This window comes from Macaca fascicularis, chromosome 7, assembly GCF_037993035.2.
Source record: "Macaca fascicularis isolate 582-1 chromosome 7, T2T-MFA8v1.1".
NCBI lineage: Eukaryota > Metazoa > Chordata > Mammalia > Primates > Cercopithecidae > Macaca > Macaca fascicularis.
The window spans coordinates 164,132,463-164,150,414 of NC_088381.1; the positions used below are offsets into that span (position 1 = coordinate 164,132,463).

Below are 17,952 nucleotides of genomic sequence, written 5' to 3' on the forward strand. Positions count from 1 at the left end.
ATTTTTTCTCTAAGCACTGCTTTAGTTGCATCAATGCATGCTGATAACTTGTATTTTCACTTTTATTCAGTTCAGAATATTTGCGAGTTTCCCTTGAGACTTCCCTCTTGACCCATGGATTATTTAGAAGTGTGTGGTTTAGCTTCCAAGTTTTGGGAGATTTCCCCAATATCTTTCTGTTATTGACTCCTAGTTTAATTCCATTATGATCAGAGGACATATTTCATAGGATTTTGATTCCTTTAAACTTGTGAAGGTTTGCTTTGTGACCCAGGATATGATCTGTCCTGGTGACTATTTCACGTGCCCATGAGAAGAATGTGCATTCTGTTGTCAGGTGGAAGGTTCAATACACTTCAGTTAGATCCTGTTGGTTGATGGTGGCATTCAGGTCTTCTGTGTCCTTGTTGATTTCCTATTTCTTCCTATACCAAGAGAGAAGTGCTGAGGTGTGATAATTTGGATTGGATTCTGGGTGTTTTGAATATTATGTTGTGAGATGCTGGCGGCTATGGGTTGTTGCCCCCTCCCCCAACCCCGCAATTCCCATGCTGAAGCCCTAACTCCCAATACCTTAGACGTGAGTGTATTTGGAGATAGGGTCTTTAAAAGTTAAAATGAGGTCACTAGCGTATGCCCTAGTTCAGTATGATTGGAGTCCTTATAAGAATGGGAAATTAGGACACAGACATGCACAGAGGGAAGACCATGGGAAGACACAGGGAGAAGGCGGCCACCTGCAAGCCAAGGAGAGAGGCCTCAGAATAAACAAGCCCTACCTACACCTCGATCTTGGACATCCAACCTCCAGGACTGTGAGGATGTAAATCTCTGTTGTTTAAGCCACCCAGTGTCTGCAGTACTTTGTATGGCAGCCAGAGCAAACTAGTATACTATGTCTTGTTAAAAGTTTTAGAGCATTGCTTTGTTTTAGCAGGTTGGGTCTGGTCTGAAAATTCTCTGTCACCTTCTATAAGCAGTGGTTGCATGTCGCTTGGGTGTGTCTTGCAAGTGCACCCCTCAAGGGTTAGTCTCGACATGGCAGGGGTTTGCACCGTAGTTATCAGAGCCTTTACTGTGCTCTTTTGAATCTTTTGTGCATGCAGTTTGGGGTGAGCCCAAAATGCGTACAGGTTCACACAACAAACTTAGGGCATTCCGTTCTCCAACTTCCTCCCTCTGGGTTCCCCTGACACTGTCTAGCTCCCAGGAGCCTTTCTGTCTAAACCTCTGGCTGCAAAGCCGGTGTTTCTGCCCGCTGCATCCTCCTGTGCTGCTACACCGGTCTGCACCGCCGGGGCACCCTGTAGGCAAAGCAGTGAGAGAAAATGGAAGAGATCAAGGGAGCCCCCCACACTCTTCAGAACATGAGGCCCTTCCCCGGGTTCCTCTGGCCGGTGGGAAGGTTTTCTCTTGTGTTTAGGTCACTGTCACTGCTGCCGTCGCGACCGTGGCAACATAGCTCAGCAACTGACACTGCCTTGTGAGGCAGGGCCAGGAGATAAAAAAAAGAAAACAAGCAAAAATCAGGGATTTCCCTCAAACTGCCAGCTCACAGGAGCCTGGCTTCTCAGTCTTCTGTCTAGAGAGAGGGGGTTTCTTCTAGAGCTTTTGTGCTCAATCCTCGGAGATAAAAAAGGCAAAAACCCCAGTAAGCTCATGACACCTGTCTTTCTCCAGGTTTATTTTCCCTCCCCGAGCCAGCTGCTGCGGCTTTCTTGTCAGGGGCCTCGCCGTTGCTTGTTGGAGCCTGCCTGGGGTTCTTAGTTGTAATCTGCAGTGGGCTTACTCTATCTGCGCCGGCACTGCAAGCATTTTATCATATTCTCCTAGTTTCATAATGGTCCCGTGGATCCCAGGCAGGAGTTCTTGTGTTGAGACAGGGAACAGATCCAGCAATAGAAGTGGCCTAGTCCAGCAGGCAGACTGGGCTGGCACCAGGATCTTACATCTCCCTTGGGGCCCCTTCAGGTACCACCCATTCCTTCAGGAGGACCTGACTGCCTGTTCACGGTCCTGCGGTCCTGCCCGTCCCAGGTCAGGAGGCCACTGTGCCATTCAGAGCCCAGCCTCCCAGCAGTTCCTGCTGATTTGTAAAAGCCCATGAGTGGGCAATGAAAACTCAGGCGCCTTTCCATCCTTTGCTGACCCTCCTGCTCTGTGGGGCTTCAGCCCTCCCCATCAGAGGACATTATGAGGAGATCAGCGTGTACCTCGCCATGCGCCTTTCATTTCTTCTCTTACGTTCCCAGTGGAATCCACATAAAGTAAACCAGACCCAAAAGTGGAAAATGGAGAAAATCAAAAGAGACCCCACTCTAGAGAGAGCCTGAGACAGCAGGTCCAGCTCTTTGCCTTGGAAGTCACGGGGCCACACGGCAAGGATGAAACTTACAATGACAGCTCACGAGCATGGAACACACACAGCCAGGTGCTGTGAGTTTCTGTCACCCCACAGCACCTTAGGAGGTGGTTCCTGCTCTTATCTTCATTTTACAGATAAGGAAGCTGAGGCATGGGATGGTTAGTCATTTGCCCTCATCATACAGCTAAAAAGGAATCACGCGGGAGCTCAGTCTCATGCCTGATTCTGCAGCTCTTGTAAAGAATCCCGGCCTGTGTTGCTTCTTTCTAGCTGAAATGTCTTCACCCCATCAAAATCCCATCGCCTTTTTCCTCTCTCTGTGAAAGTGCACACGACACTATTTTGTGACTGTGTGTTTAAGTCTATATTCTTTTAAAATGTTGAGCCCTTCAGAGGTCATGAGTAACCCTTGGTGTGCCTAATGTCTGTCTATCACTTCCTGGTGCCAGTGGGCCTTCGGTATTTGTTGAATGAATGACGAAAGGATGGATGGATGGTATTCAAATCTAACCGGGCTTTATGTTTAGACCACAGAGAGCCTGCGAGAATTTAGCGATGAGAGAAATTATCTTTATAATGTTTGTACACTAACTGGAGGCTTCTCTGGAATTTTCTGATGTGCTAGATCCTCCAGAGAGCCTGGGCCACAGATGGTGTGTTCTGAAGAGACAAAACTGAAGGCGTGGTCTCTTGTACAAATTCTGAAATTGCTGCTATTTTTTAGATTAGCCACATATTGAGTTGTCAGATGTAGCAAATAAAAAGATGCACAGCTAAATTTCATTGTCAGATAAACAACAAATAATTATTTAGGATAAGTATATGCCATGCAATATGTGGGATACACTTATGCTAATATGTGGGATATACTTATGCTAAAAATTGTGTTGTTGTTTATTTGAAATTCAAATTTAACTGGGCATCTTACATTTTGTTTGAGAATTTTATTGAAGGCTTTGTGTGGCAATATTTGCCACACAGGCTGTCACTTTAGGCCTGTCTATAACTGATTTCAGCCTTCTTAGTATTGGGCAGGGACTTCTGACCTTAGATATCACCCCATCCAAGCTGCTCCCTAGTACGTAAAGCTCCAAGACAGGGCAGGGCTGGAGCAGGGCCAGATCTCGGCTCTCCAGACCCAGAGCAGCATGGGAGCAGCACAGCCCACTGGGGACATGGCTGTCTTTACCCCCCTACAAATTTAACTTTAAAATTCACAGCCCAGGAGCATCAGATTCTAACTGTTCTGGGCCAGGATGCCACAGGACCGGCGAGGCCAAGCCGGGCACTGAGACTGCATCTAAGGGAGGAGGGTCTGGTGGCCCCCGTATCACAAGCCATCACAATTACACTTCTGTTGTTTTGTGTTTACCCGTCCTCTGAAAGGCCTGCCAAGGTCACCTCGGATAACCATGCTTTGAAGATTTCCTTCTGAAAGCATTTTCCATTCCTTTCTCTGTAGAGGTGGCGCTTAGGGGAGATTTATATAACAGTCACCTCCTTAGCAGGAACAGGTGGAGACCTAAAGGCCACCCCACTCCTTAGAGCAGCTCTGCTCTGGGAGCAGGATGGAGACTGTCGGGAAGGCAAGGCCCTCTGAGGCCCCTGGGGGGTGTCATCCCATTGTCCACAATGGTCCGGACCACCTGGAACACCCCACATCACACTCAGCCACCACATGCCACATGGTGCCCCAACACTGCAGGGCAGGGACTCCGAGCCTGGGGCACCCTTCTGAATTCAGAGAGTGCTTAATCCCACAGCCACGATCGATTGTAACCATCACGCGCGGTGCACTCCAATGCTCGAAGCACTGCTCTTAATTTTAGGAGTTCAAAAATACCAAACTATAGCAGACACTCATATACCCACTGACCAGAATAGGCCATTTATAATATTTCATCATGTCTGCCTTGTCTTTCCTTATAAGAAACGACTGCAGATGAAATCGGTCTCCTTTGTTCCATCTTCCCCTTTCCCAGAGGCAGCCACGATCGCAAGTCTGGCTTCTCAATCCACGTTGGTACTTTTACTAACATTTGTATAAATCCATGCATAGTACATGGTAATATTATGCATGCATGTTTTTTATTTCAAGAATGAATTTATTTTGTGACGCCTTTTTCCCCTAGAAAGCATTTTTCATCCAGTGTTAAGAACCTCCCAGCAGCCCCCTTCTATGAGCTGTCTTTATTATTTTCCCTGTTTTTAACTGAGAACCCTCTGCCTCAGAGAGGTTAAGAAGCGGGCCTAGATCACACCAGGAGGCAATGTTGGCCCTGGGGCTAAATCTTATCATGCCCTCAGGATTCTTGACTGATGGTCCTAGGATTCATTCATTCACCAAATATTTTTTGAGTGTCTGCTCTAGTCTAGGCATTGGGGATACTGTGATACTGTGGAAGATCCCTGCCTTCTGAAAAGTGTAGGCAGAAAAATACAGCCTTCTTTCTTCGACAAGCCAACAAGTGTTTCTGTTTTCTTTTTCTTTTTTTGAGACAGGGTCTCGCTGGTGCCCAGACTGGAGTGCAGTGGTGCCATCATGCCTCACTACAGCCACGATGTCCTGGGCTCAGGTGATCCTCCCACATCAACCTCCCTAGTAGCTGGGACCATAAGTGTACACCACCACACCCCGCTAATTTTTTTAATATTTTGTAGAGATGGAGTCTCACTACATTAGCCAGACTGATCTTGAACTCGTAGCCTCAAGCAATCCTCCCACCTTGGCCTCCCAAAGTGCTGGGATTGCAGGCATGAGTCACCGCACCCAGCCAACAAATTTTTTTTGTTGTTGTTGTTTGTTTGTTTTTAATCTTGACATGAACATCTCCTCCGATAGGGAATCAAGGCCACCATCGCCCCCCAGGTCACCTCGTGTTGTCCTGGTTGCCAGCGTCTAACTCAGCAACAGGAGACTAGTTTTCTAGTTCTGCCCCCTTAAGCCACTCTCTCTTCTGCACAGTAGCTTTTCTAGGGTTTAAGGTTAGGATCACACCCCCCAAATCTGAGTCAAAACCTCATCCAAGAGTCCCATTCTCTGAAGGCCGGTGGCCACCCCTGCCCACTGGTATGAGAAAGCCCAGCTGCTCGTTTCCAGCAGTGGCGTGCCACCAAAAGGCCATCTTTAAAAGTGGCTAAAAGTAGACTGGAGCTGGTCGGGCGGGCTTTGAGAGTGACATTCTCTCACCACCTGCTTCCAGGATGACCTCAGCCAACACCCCTTGTGCTGACCACAAGCCAGATCCTCATCAAATTTTCGTAACTTCCAAATGTTGGAATTGAGACTGACTTTTTGTTTTCGAGTCATGGAATTCTGCTGTTTGAAGTTATTTTTGTATTTTTATTTTTATTTTTTTGAGACAGAGTCTCGCTCTGGAGTCAGGCTGGAGTGCAGTGGCACGATCTCAGCTCACTGCAAGTTCCGCCTCCTGGGTTTACGCCATTCTCCTGCCTCAGCCTCCGGAGTAGCTGGGACTACAGGCACCCACCACCACGCCTGGTTAATTTTTTGTATTTTTAGTAGAGGTGGGGTTTCACTGTGTTAGCCAGGATGGTTGAAGTTGTTTTTATGTCTAACTCAGCACTTTCCATTTAGAACCTGTTTTACAAAGAAAAAAATATCAAAACAAAATAAAACCAACAAACCTGAGACGGATGGAGCAACAGGGCTGACCGGCTTTGGAGCCCTTCTCAGCCGCCTGTCTCAGCATACGGTGGGGGCACGGGCGGCCATCTGCTGACAACTAAAAATGAGTATCTAGTTATCGATCACACAAAAAGCACATGACTAGAAATGCCGTGTTCCTGATTTCCTCACTTCAGCTTAAGCAGCTGGATAAGAGATGCATGTAATACTCTCCTACAAGGACGACAGAGGGGAGGGATACTGGTTGGTAATTGTTGTGTAACTGTTTGGGGCCATGCTTTCTTATACATGATCTTATTCACTGCTTGCAACAATCTCGCTGGTTGGACTGCATTCTCTTCATCATTTACAGAAGGGAAATTGAGGCAAGTCGGTGAGTCACTCACCCAAGCCCCACTGTATGTGGATTCACCCCAAGCCTTTCTGACACCAGAGCCCACCCTCGTTTCCCACGCTCCGAGACAGCAGAATCCATCCAACAGTGACCATCCTCTCTGGCAGTTCTGAGCTCCCACCACAGGTGCAGGGCAAAGGGGACTCCCCATGAGGCCTGTCCCACGTCTGGGAGCTCCAGGATTGGGGTTTATGAAGTACCGCCTGTGGGGAACCCTCCTGCTGATTTCATATTCATTAATGCCGCATGCTTTTACTTGTCACTTTTTTTGTATGTTAAGGATGGGGCTGAGGGAGTTTGTGATGAGTAGACCATATCCTTGCCTTCAAGAGTTCTCTGTCTAATGGGAAGTGGACATCCAGTTATGCACACCATCCTGACTCCTTTCTGGAACAGAAGTCCGGGGTGTGGTCGGCAGAATGATGCCCCCACCAAGGATGTCCACATCCTAACCCCTAGAACCTGTGGACGGGTTACCGTTCATGGCCAAAGGGACTTTGCAGGTGTGATTAAGTTAAGGATTTTGAGATGGTAGGAGTGGCCTGGATTAGCCAGGGGAGCTCAGTGTCATCACAAGGGCCCTTATAAGAGTGAGGCTGGAAGATGAGAAAGAGAGATTGGAAGATGAGAGAGAGAGATTGGAACATGCTACACTGCTGGCTTTGAAGATGGAGGAAGGGGCCATGAGCCCAGTCATGAGCCCAGGAATGTGGGCGGCCTCTAGAAGCTGGGAAAGAGGAGAAAACAGATTGTCCCCTAGTGCCTCCAGAAGGAGTGCAGCTCTGCCAACGCTTCGATTTTAGTCTACTGAGGTCTCTGAAACTGTATGATAAATTAGTGCTGTTTTCAGCCACTGTGCTTGTGGTAATTAGTCACAGCAGCAACAGGAAACTGACATGCAAAGGTATTAAATAAATACCTGCAGGGAGGCAGAGAAGTGAGGGGTGCAGAGGCTGGAGGGCATCACCCTGACCTGTTTGGCAGGAGTGTTTGGAATACAGGTGCCGTGTGCCGCCTGGCAGGAGCTCATCGGAAGCAGGTGCTCAAGGGCCACCTGATGACCCGGTTGGCGGGAGTCCTACAAAAGGATCTGTCCAGATTCCCTCCCTCTTTCCCCAGTGATTTGGATGAAAATACTCATCTCATTCACATTTGCTCTAAAGAGAGGAGAGAGATGGGACATATGCCCAGAGAGCTCCATGGGGTGGAAGAGTGGATCAGATCCCATGCGTGGAGTCCAGGGAGCCATCTGTCTAAGCACCCAGCAGCATGGGCCTGGTGAGGGAGGAGAGACAAGAAGCAATGAGTGGGAAGGGACGGGAACTCTGGTTAATTCCGGGGAATCTGGCAGGGGTCATGGGGGGATGTGGGGGCAGAACAAACCCCCTTGTCACACCCAAGAGGAAGAAAGCACAGCTTCCCACACTGAGCCTGCTTTCCAAGAGGCCACCAGCAAATGTTGGTGACTTTACCTTAGCCTGGGAGGCCTTCTGTTGTGGACAGGCTGGGCAAAGGCACTGATGATGTCACCTGGGGAAGGGGAAGCCGCCCATTAGGCTGGCATGTGTCTGATTCACCCGCACCCCATCTGACCTGCAATTCTTTTATTTCCACTTAAAATTGTATTTTTAGCCTAAAAAAACTATTGTAATATTCTTGTCTGCATTGGTCATCATATTTAATTTAAATATATTAATAGAATATGTTATACGTATAAGAAGTACTTATATAAAAATGTACCCCTCGAGGGGTGAACACAGCATGGTAACCTGCAGCCCCCACTCGGAAATTGCGCCTGGCCTGCCCTGAGCCCCATAACAGTCCCTTCTAGTCACTGCACTGTCAAGGTCAACAACTGCCTTGCTCCATCCCCTCAAGGACAGCACCATGTTAGGAATATAGGTGCCGAGTGCCTCCTGGCAGGAGCCCATCAGAAGCAGACGCTCAAGGGCCACCTGGTGACCTGGTAATGGTCATCCTTTAAGAAGAGGCCACTGAGACTCAAGGCAGGCCAGAGAGCTTCTGAGCAGCAGCTGCCCAGGCACCCGTGTGCCTCTCATGTTCCAGGAGCCTGACCCTGAAGCCCATGGGGCTGCATGAGGAGCAGAGAGTGCCTGGGCTCATAGTCGGACACTCCTGGCGCTCAGCCCTGACACCACCACAGATTAGTGCTATGTCCTCGACCTCTGCTTATCCATCTGTAAAATGGGGTTGCAGTAGTAGCCTCCGCCAGGATGGTTGAATGATTGAGAGTATTTTAATATCTCTAGCACAGCCCCTGACCATAGCAGGAGCTCCACACAGAATACTGTCTCATGCAGTGCTTGGTAACTGTGCATCCAACGCAGGCATCACTGTGTCATGTTCATTCACTCAGGTTCCCTTCAAAAGAAACATTGATTATGGGCCAAATAGGTGTCAGTGCCAGCCCGGGAATGCAGATGCACATTCTGCCTCTGGAGAGGGCCTGGGAAGCCTGGATGTGGGCCTCCTGGGCTGGGGCAGGGAGGGGCCTCCTCTTCACTGCTGTGTCCAGGATCACCCCCTCCCTTGGAGCACCTCACCTCCCACCTGAAGTCTGAGCAGCAGAGAACCTTTAAAAACAGAGATGGGAAGTTCTGATCCATGAATACAAACATTCTGGCGTCCCGTGTGCAGTGGTCTGCGGCGCAGGCGGTGGGAATTAGGGTCACTCTTCTGGGGTATTTGTTCCTATCCACCGGAAGGTATACAGTGTTCATACTCATCGACTCAGAAATTGTGTGTCTGGGAGTCTGCCCTAATAAATAACAATGTGTGTACAAGGATGCATGTACATGCTAAAGGGTGTACAAGGATGTTGATCAGTGTATTATTTTTCATAGGAAAAGTGGAAATTGCTAAATCTCCAACTCTAGGGCAGTGGTTACATTTTGGCTTATGTTCGTGATAGAATAATACACAACTGTTAAAATGGAATTTTGATGGTCATTTTGAAACATGGATTAAAAAACACATTTAAATGTGTTTTCGCTCACCCTCTCTCTCTCTCTCTCTCACATACACACACACACACACACATACACACACACACAGAGGAAAAAAGATTGGAAATAAAAACCATCAAAATGTTAGCAGTGATCATGTGGTGGGATCATGATTCTCGTTTTTTTATCCTGTTTTGTGTTTTCTTAGTGTTCTATGCTAAGCATATATTATTTTTAAAATTAGAAGAGGAATGAAGGTATTTTACAACCCATATTGTCATGGAGGAGCCTGGCATTGGGGGAGGGGAATGGCTGGAGGGGTTGCTGTGAGTCCTAGTGAGTCACCAGCTAGCTGTTGGGTGAGTTCCTTCATGCTTTCATAGTAGCGTGGGCATGACAACGTCTGCCTCAACAGGCTGCTGTGAACACTAATTTTTTATAGATTACCATATGCACCATCAATTATAAAACCATGAAAGCAAAGCCCTGTTTTGCAGGTGCAGTGGAAGTTGTAGCTTCATGTGGGGCTGTTTGGCCAGGCCACTTCCCTTTCGGAGGGCACATCTACCCAAGCTCCCATGGCCCTGGATAATTGTCTCTCTCTCTCCTTCTTTGCAGCTGCCCATGATGGGAGGAGCTTTCATGGACTCGCCCAACGAGGACTTCAGCACCGAGTACTCCCTGTTTAACTCCTCTGCCAATGTCCACGCAGCTGCCAACGGCCAGGGCCAGCCGGAAGATCCTCCTCGGTCCTCCAACGACGCCGTCTTGCTATGGATTGCCATCATAGCCACGCTGGGGAACATCGTGGTGGTGGGTGTGGTGTACGCCTTCACCTTCTGAGGACGACGCACCCTCCACCACCATGGGGTGAGGCTTGGCACGTAGCTCTGACTTGCTGTTGGCCTTTGGCTGCTCTCATGGTCTAGAACCAGGAGTTTTGACCAGAGGCAGCAGCCATCCTTCTGGAATTTCCCCCCAGCAGCCCTGATTTCAAATATCCCACGTTGTGGTCAAGCTGAGTCAGAAGACATGGAAGTATGGGCCTCCCACCCCTAGAGGCATGATGGGGCAAGGCCTTCAGAGGGCAGATTGGGGATCCTTGAAACTACATTCCAGGAACAGGAGACTAGATGGAACAGCTAGTTAGGTTTAAAACATAGGCACGGTTTGATGGTCGCTTGCTGGTGGTAAATAATCACTCGTGTGTCTTGTTTTTATGCAAACTTATCGAACCTAGGGTGTGGGGTGCTGGGGCAGGAGCGACCCTCAGGACTTCAGTGTTCCCGACCCAATTCTGGTTTAACATTCAGTCCCTTGGCCACCTAGTAGGGCCATTGGATGTTCCTAATTTGACTTTGAAATGGCACCTTTGTCACGAGACACCCGGTCCCTTCCGACCCAAGTGCATCCGGAGACCCAGGGATGGGAGGTTACTGGTCATAGGGTGGGGTTTCTGGGAGTGTTGTTAGTGGTTTTTATCTCCTGGCTGGACTTTCTCTTCTTTTTAAGAAGAGGAGGGGAGAGGATGGGAGAGGATGTCTTTAACAGCTAGATCTGCCAGGCAGTGGACTCTTCAGGCCACCCACGTGAGGACACTCTTTCTTCTCTGAGGAATCGTGGAATTTTAAAGATGAACAAGATTCATGTCCACTGAATTATTCAATGCATGGGTCAGAGAGGGGGGTGATTTGCCTGTGGTCACCAGGCACGTTCGTGGAGGAGCCGGGACAGGAAGATGTGTCCTCTCTGTTTCAGCTCACTGCTCTCTCTCACTGCTCAGCTCACTGCTCTCTCTGCCCCAACTAAGCACTTCCCTGAGGAGGTTGCTGAGAAGCTGCCCTGGGGAGAATGTCCAGGCATCTTGAAGGTGGATGCAAGATTGGCAGGCTGCTCAGTCACCCGTCCTTTACACTCAGTGTGGATACCATGCATTCTCCTGCAGCGTGAAAGTGCTTCTGCCCAAGCCACTTCCTTAAATTCTCAAAAATCAGCATCTGGGGTCCTGGCAAACAAGGAAGCTTCCAAGTAAAAACCAGAAAGAAGGGCACACTTTTCTTTCTTCCTTAGGAAATCTTATTGCACAGGACCGACCCCCAGCCCCACACCTTCCCAAGGCAGCCTCCCTGTGCAGATAGAGTGAGAAAGGTCCCAGAAGGGGGCTCACTCACCTCTAGGCCCAGAGAGGCTTTCTCCTCACTTTGTACACTGCAAAAAAAAAAAAAAAAAAAAAGAGAAAAATTGTGTCAATAACACCCTCTGTGGTAGAGAAACTTTAAAAGCTGGTTAGGAAGCTCGCGTGTAGGTTTAGGGACAATTACAAGAAAGCTGGACTTTTCACTCTGGTCTCAGGAGAAATGAGCGTTCTTGACGACAGGCAAAGGGACATCTTAGGTGTCCAGAAGCGGCATTCTTCCCTGGAAGCCGCCATGGTAATAGGATTCCTAGCTTGGCTCCAGACAGTGCCTGCTCATGGCTGCCAGTTCCTACTGATCACATCCGTCACTGCCGCCGTTTATCATCTGCCAGTGCGTCAGCTTAAGGGGAGGTCACGAGTGCAAAGAGCCTGAGTTTGGCATTAAGGGAGAAGGGACACAGACCACCTGCCTGGAATTCCTGGAATCACTGACAGGGTGGAGGCTGGGCTGGGGAGTTAGCCACGGCGTGCGTGGGTGGCTGTGTCTCCAGCAAGTCTCTCTCCAGCAAACCCCAGGTCTGCTCCATAAGCAAGATCTTTAACAGATGGATGTCTCCATGAGAAAACCGAAGGCGAGAAGCCCAGAGCCAAGGCGGGGTTGCGTGATGTCCTCATGGAGTCACTCTGCCTCACACGCTCAGATCTTCCCTTCTGGCCCCACATCCCCAGGAGGGCCTGACCCCTGTAAAGATGCAGGAGGCAGCTGCCTGGCTTCCAAATGGCCCGTGGAGATGGCGGTCGAGAGAGGCGGTTCTGTGTTTGCTGCAGCAACGGGAGGAGAAGGCAATGGCAGGAGAAAAGGATGGCTTCTAGCCCTGAAGAGGACTCCAGCATCCCAGGAACTGGGCGCTTCCGGCTGCAGTTTTCCCTATGGAGGCCCCTCAGCCTCCAGCCCTTAACATAAATGTCAGTTAAATTCAGTTTTCAAGCTTCTCTCGCTTTTCAGTATCAGAGCGGTAGATGGTCCAGAGCATTGGAGACCTCGACCACTCTGTATTGCAGATTACAGTGACTTCCTTGGGGTTGCTCCATCTTGGTCTCCTATGGTTTCTTTATCAACTTTGTTTACCACCATCTCTCAAACAACAATGAAGATAGATGCGCCCGTTAGTGTCTGATTAAGGAGCAAAGGATGGATTTCCGGCCAGAGCGAGCTGCACTCTCCCTCCTGCCTCAGCGGGGGTCCGTCTTAGCAGTTCGGAAAGGGGAGAAAGATGCCGGTCCTCACTGCTTGAATTATGTGTCCAGGTGCCGCTAGACTTGCATGCACACTAACTCCTTACAATCACCACACAGCATCATCACCCCAGTGCACAGATGAGGAACCAGAGGCTCAGAGGAATGAAGTCGCCTTCCTGAGGTCACACAGCACGAAAGTGACAAGCTAGGATTTGAACCTGGGAAGTTGGGCTCTAAAGCCAGGCTCTTTCTGCCACACAGTACTGCCTTCTGTGACTGGATGACACCTCCAGGGCACATTTACACCAGGCCCTGAATCTGCAGAGGCTGCTTCTCAAGATGCCCGTCATGGTGTGGCCTGGGCCAGCTCTGGCTTCCACAGGTCCCTGACCGCCCTCAGAGTGGAATATGCTCAACCTCCTGCCCAGTGCTCTCTCTCTGCCCAGATTTCAGGGGTACCGGTCCCGAAGGCATGCCCGCTTCTTTAAGACTGAGCTCAAGTCTCCTTGGAAGTCTCCGGTGAAGTTCCCAGAGACTGGTTTTCTTGGGATGCAGGCAGAAAGGGGACCCTCCCTGGCCAACACCCAGGACCCCAACAGAAGCACCCACACATAGAAAGAGGCTCACAGCAGCCAGGAGTGCAGAGTCAGAGTCCTGGGACCATCTTGTTCTGCAAGGTGACAGGGGAGAGGGATCACCCCTTGTTCAGTCTCTAGCTGGGACCTCTGTACTGGCTTCTCCCTTGATGGGGTTGCCTGTTAAATAGCTGTGCCTCAGAGAAAGTGTCCTGCATTTTCTGGAATGTTCTCTGTGCTTGCCCTTCTGTGTGCCCCTCCATTGTTCCTCTACAAGCAATTAGGTGATTCAAAAGAGCAACTTAGGCTGGGCACAGTGGCTCATGCCTGTAATCCCAACACTTTGGGAGGCCGAGGCGGGCAGGGACAGGAGTTCAAGATCAGCCTGGCCAACATGGTGAAACCCCGTCTCTACAAAAAAAAAAAAAAAATACAAAAATTAACCAGACATGGTGGCATATGCCTGTAATCCCAGTTACTCAGGAGGCTGAGACAGGAGAATTGTTTGAACCAGGAGGCAGAGGCTGCAGTGAGCTGAGATCGTGCCACTGCACTCCAGTCTGGGCAACAGAACGAGACTCTGTCTCAAAAAAAAAAAAAAAAAAAAAAAAAAGAGCAACTTGCTGCTTTGTGAGGTTGTGAGAGGCCACCACTGGAAGTCTTTGAGAAGTGGCCAGACACCACTGTAGCCAGGCCTGTCTTAAGAGGACTTGTGCCTCCAGGGACCCAGGCAGGCAGGATGATGGCGCAGCTCTTCCTACTCTAAGACAATGCTGTCCTTCCCCTTTCCCATGAAGTCAAGGTCAAGAAGCAAATAAGACTCCCTGCTCCACTCTACCCCCAAGAGAGAAATGATTCTCTCTCCTTTCAGATCCCCCAGGATCTGAGGGAGAAAGGCTGGGAGGAGGGGCAGCAGCACTTCGCTGGAAAGGCAGCAGACGCTTTTCCAGCCCCGGTTCAGCTGGAAGGCTTGGAGGCCGGCCAGAGCACTCTGGCATATCCTGGAGTGGGTCCCTGGAGACTGAAGAGGCTCGGTGGAGTCTGTCTGTTGTCAGCGCTGCTGCCTGATCCCTGCAAGACAAATGGCACTTTCCTTCTTCAGAAGCATGATCTGCCTTTGTTATTAGCAGTAATGTTATTACCAGTTATTATTCTTGCTGGTGTCAGTTTTGCATATCTTTTTGTTGCTCTATTTGTGTCTCATTTACTTTTCAAATTGCCCCTGGGGGCAGGAATGAGGATGCAGAGAGATGCACATTAATTACTGTCGCATTTTTCTGTGGAGAAAACTGAGGCCAGAGCCGATTGCTCACAGCTAAGGAGCTGTGATTCAGACCCAGTTCTGTCAGCTCTAGAGGCACCTGCATCCGTGCCCACCAGGGTGATCCCCCTGGGATGGACCATCTCTGGATTTGGGGCCTCGGAGACTGGGGTTGAGGTTTGGTCCTGAAGAGCTTGTAGCCAGATTGCCATGTTCAAGTGTAAGTCCAGGAAAGGGGCAGGCAGCAGTGCACATGGATTTATCAGTTTCAGAACCTCGCAGTGATAAGAGGCTTTACAGAGCATCTAATCGAGACCTTTAATTTTGGGGGGAGAGCAGCTGAGGCCACATGGAGAATTAGTGGAGAGCTGACAAGAGTCTGGGCGCCTGGCCCAGGGGTCCGTGGTCCAGCATGTTGTGCATTCAGTGGGAAGCAAAGGGCTTGCCCAGGATTGCCTGCCCGAGCCCCGAGGTGGCTTGTACTCACTGCAGCTGCCACGGGCCCCCTTTGCTTCATCCTGGCAGATGCCCAGTGATTGTCCCTGAGCAAGTCCCAGGGTTGGGCTGAGCTGCTGTGACAGGGAGGCCCAGGGAGCTCTGCTCAGGGAGCCAAAGGGAACAGTCAGAGCCTGAATGTTCTATGTTCACCTGCCCCAGCCCCTCCCACCCTGGCCCATTCCACAGGCCCCTGACCATGGTCACTCCCTGAGAGGGATGGAGGAGACGGTGGTTGAACTGAGTGCTGAGAACCCAGAGGGACAGAGTCCACAACTTCCAAACAGGAAAAGGGAACTCTCTGAAAAATCTGGATAACCAGAATTATCACAGCACCCACACATTCCCAGTGCGTCCTTCTGAGATCAGACCTTGAGCATTTACTGGGTTTCTTTTTGAGGAGGAGGGAAAGTGACAAAGGACAAAGCAATGCAACCCATCATGACTGAAGACGATAAAAGACTCCCTGGAGCGAGAAAACAGTTACTGCCAGAAGCAGAATGGAAGAGCCAAAAAGTACACAAAATTGACTCCATAAATTTTGAAATAAAAGTGTGTGGTGTGTTCTGAGTCACTGTAGAAGCCATGCGTTTATTATCAAGATAGAAAATAAAAGCAGAGAATGACGTGGCCATTGGTCCTTGGAGAGGCTGCACAGGCGGTGCGGTCCCCGGGGGGTTCCGGATGCTGGTCTTCTGACTGTGGCGGCCGCCTCACCCCTGCCCAGATGGCTCCATCCAGACATCTGGTAAGGTCGTCATCTGCTCCTGGATCCTTTTTCAAGCTGGTTTCCTGCCTCCCCAAGAGGAGATTTGAGCCCCATTCTGCCTTGGAAATAAATCCTGACAGTTGTGCACAGCATATTTGCAGGGAATTTGCAGGCCTTGGTTATTGGGAGAACCAGAGCCCACTCCACACCGAGCCCCGTCCATGTGGCTGAGCAACATCCCTGTGTCCCCTGTATCTGTCTCACTGGCTTGCTTTCTGCCAGTTTCTTAAAGAACCACACCATTACCGCGTTTGCCGTTCGAAGCATTGTCCCAACAGTGCAGATGGTCCTGACAAGGGCTCTATACGCTGGCAGAAGGGAGCTTCCAACCTTTTAACCTGAGGAAACTGAGTCTCCGAGAGGCTTGGGAGTGTTGCCAGGTGGAGCTTCTCAGAAGACAGGGGTCTTGAGCCCAGGACACCTAACTATCGAGTTTTCACTAGGAGACTTAGTGGTGACTTTCATGAGGCTGGTCGTTCTCAAGGAAGGGCTAGGGGCCATCAGCAATGTCTGGAGACCTTTTTGATTCTCACAGCTTGGTGGGGACTGCTGCTGGCATCTCATGGGTGGAGGGCAGGGATGCCACCGAACATCCTACAATGCACAGGGCAGCCCCCCACAAATAAGAATTACCTAGCCCCAAAATGCCAACAGTGCCGAGGTCAGGGAACCCTGCCCTGGACCATCCTATCTCTGATTCCAAAACGATGCGTGCTTTCCACTTTTCCCCATTTGTGAGTCATTGAATAAATCAAAGCTCTTCTGAGCAGCAGCAGTGATCATGGTCACTGCCATGAGTTCAAATAATGCCAGCGGAGGACAGTGATCTGGAACTCCCAGCATGTCATATGGGTCTCTTAGAAATCCATGTGACTGTTTCCACCATCTTGGGCATTTGTGGGGACCCCCAGACTGAAGGCAGAAAACCCTACAAAGTGGATGGGAGTGTGGGGCTGGATTTTTCCCCACCCCTAACTTTGTGTCTCTGCGATCTCCAGGGACCTGGCCCCTCACCACTGCCTCTGAGGCGCATGCTTGGGGAAGAGCTTAGGAATGGGATGGGCGTGGGAGTGCTGGGTAGCAACCTTTGAGCAAATCTGCATCTTATTTCTGACCTTTTTCCACGTGCTCAGTCCTATTTCCGCCAGTTGAAGGCATACTAATATTCTTTATACTATTTAATCTTTTGCAGAAACCTTATTATTGTAACTTGCTGCTCTCCGGATACCAGTTCTTCGTGCCGAGAGCATCGGAAATGTTTCTGTGTCTTACTGATGTTTTCATGATCAACTTGTAAATGTAAGCAATTGACTTCATAAAAGGTATTTTAACTATTCTTGGACCTTTGCTACCCAAGCACCTGGTTTCACCATGCGATCACTCACTTTTCTACAGCGAAGACTCTTTCTTAATGTAGGATTTCGATGTGCTCTTTTGATTAAAAATATCTAACCTTAAAAGATGTAAAAATGTATCTGTGAAATCTTCTCACTTTGTTAGCATTGTTGCTGTTGTCGTTTTCTATTATGATAATTGAAGAGAGAAAAGAAGAAAACATGAACACTGTGTCTGGTTCTCATCTGTGCTTTATATAAAGTAGACAATCTACTCAGCTTTAAAAGGCTCAGCCCCAGTGTCACCTTCATTCTGATGCTTTTCCTGCCCCACTGGGGCAGGACAGGTCCCCTGTTCCCTATCCCCTCCTGATCCCACTCCATCATCACACCTGTAGCAAATCGAATCGCAAAGCTACATTCAATTTTCCCAACTATCTGAGTCATCTAAGAGCAAAGTTTATCTTATTCAACACGTTATCCCCACCACCCAGCATAGTGCCTGGCTCCTAGCAAACACCCGCTATTCTGTGAATGAGTGAATGATACCTGAATGACCAGCCCAGTACATTTCAACACTACGAGGAACATGGACCATATCATTTTCTTTATTAGTTCACTGACAGTAACAAACATTTGTATAGCACTTATGAGATGTTTGGTGTAGCTCTGAGCTCTTTCCACACATGTTAACTCGCTTAATCCTCATTTTACAAATGAGGAGTCTGAGGCATGCAGAGGTTTCTTGCCCAAGGCCATGTAACTGGT

General features: G+C 49.4%; 1 protein-coding gene across 5 annotated transcripts in view; it reads left to right on the forward strand.

Moving 5' to 3' along the window:
• The window catches only part of C7H14orf132 (chromosome 7 C14orf132 homolog), a 48,606-nt gene extending 31,193 nt beyond the window's left edge, over positions 1-17,413 (forward strand). For 4 of the 5 annotated variants that reach the window (XM_045396938.3, XM_045396939.3, XM_015454192.4 and 1 more), the window contains one exon: positions 9,993-13,764. In XM_045396938.3, coding sequence (XP_045252873.1) covers positions 9,999-10,217 — 219 coding nt within the window. In that variant the 5' untranslated portion in view covers positions 9,993-9,998 and the 3' untranslated portion in view covers positions 10,218-13,764. Of the gene's footprint in view, positions 1-9,992; positions 13,765-17,042 lie in introns of those variants that run through there. The other variant, XM_065549335.2, reaches the window with a different exon arrangement.
• The last annotated feature ends 539 nt before the right edge of the window (positions 17,414-17,952 follow it).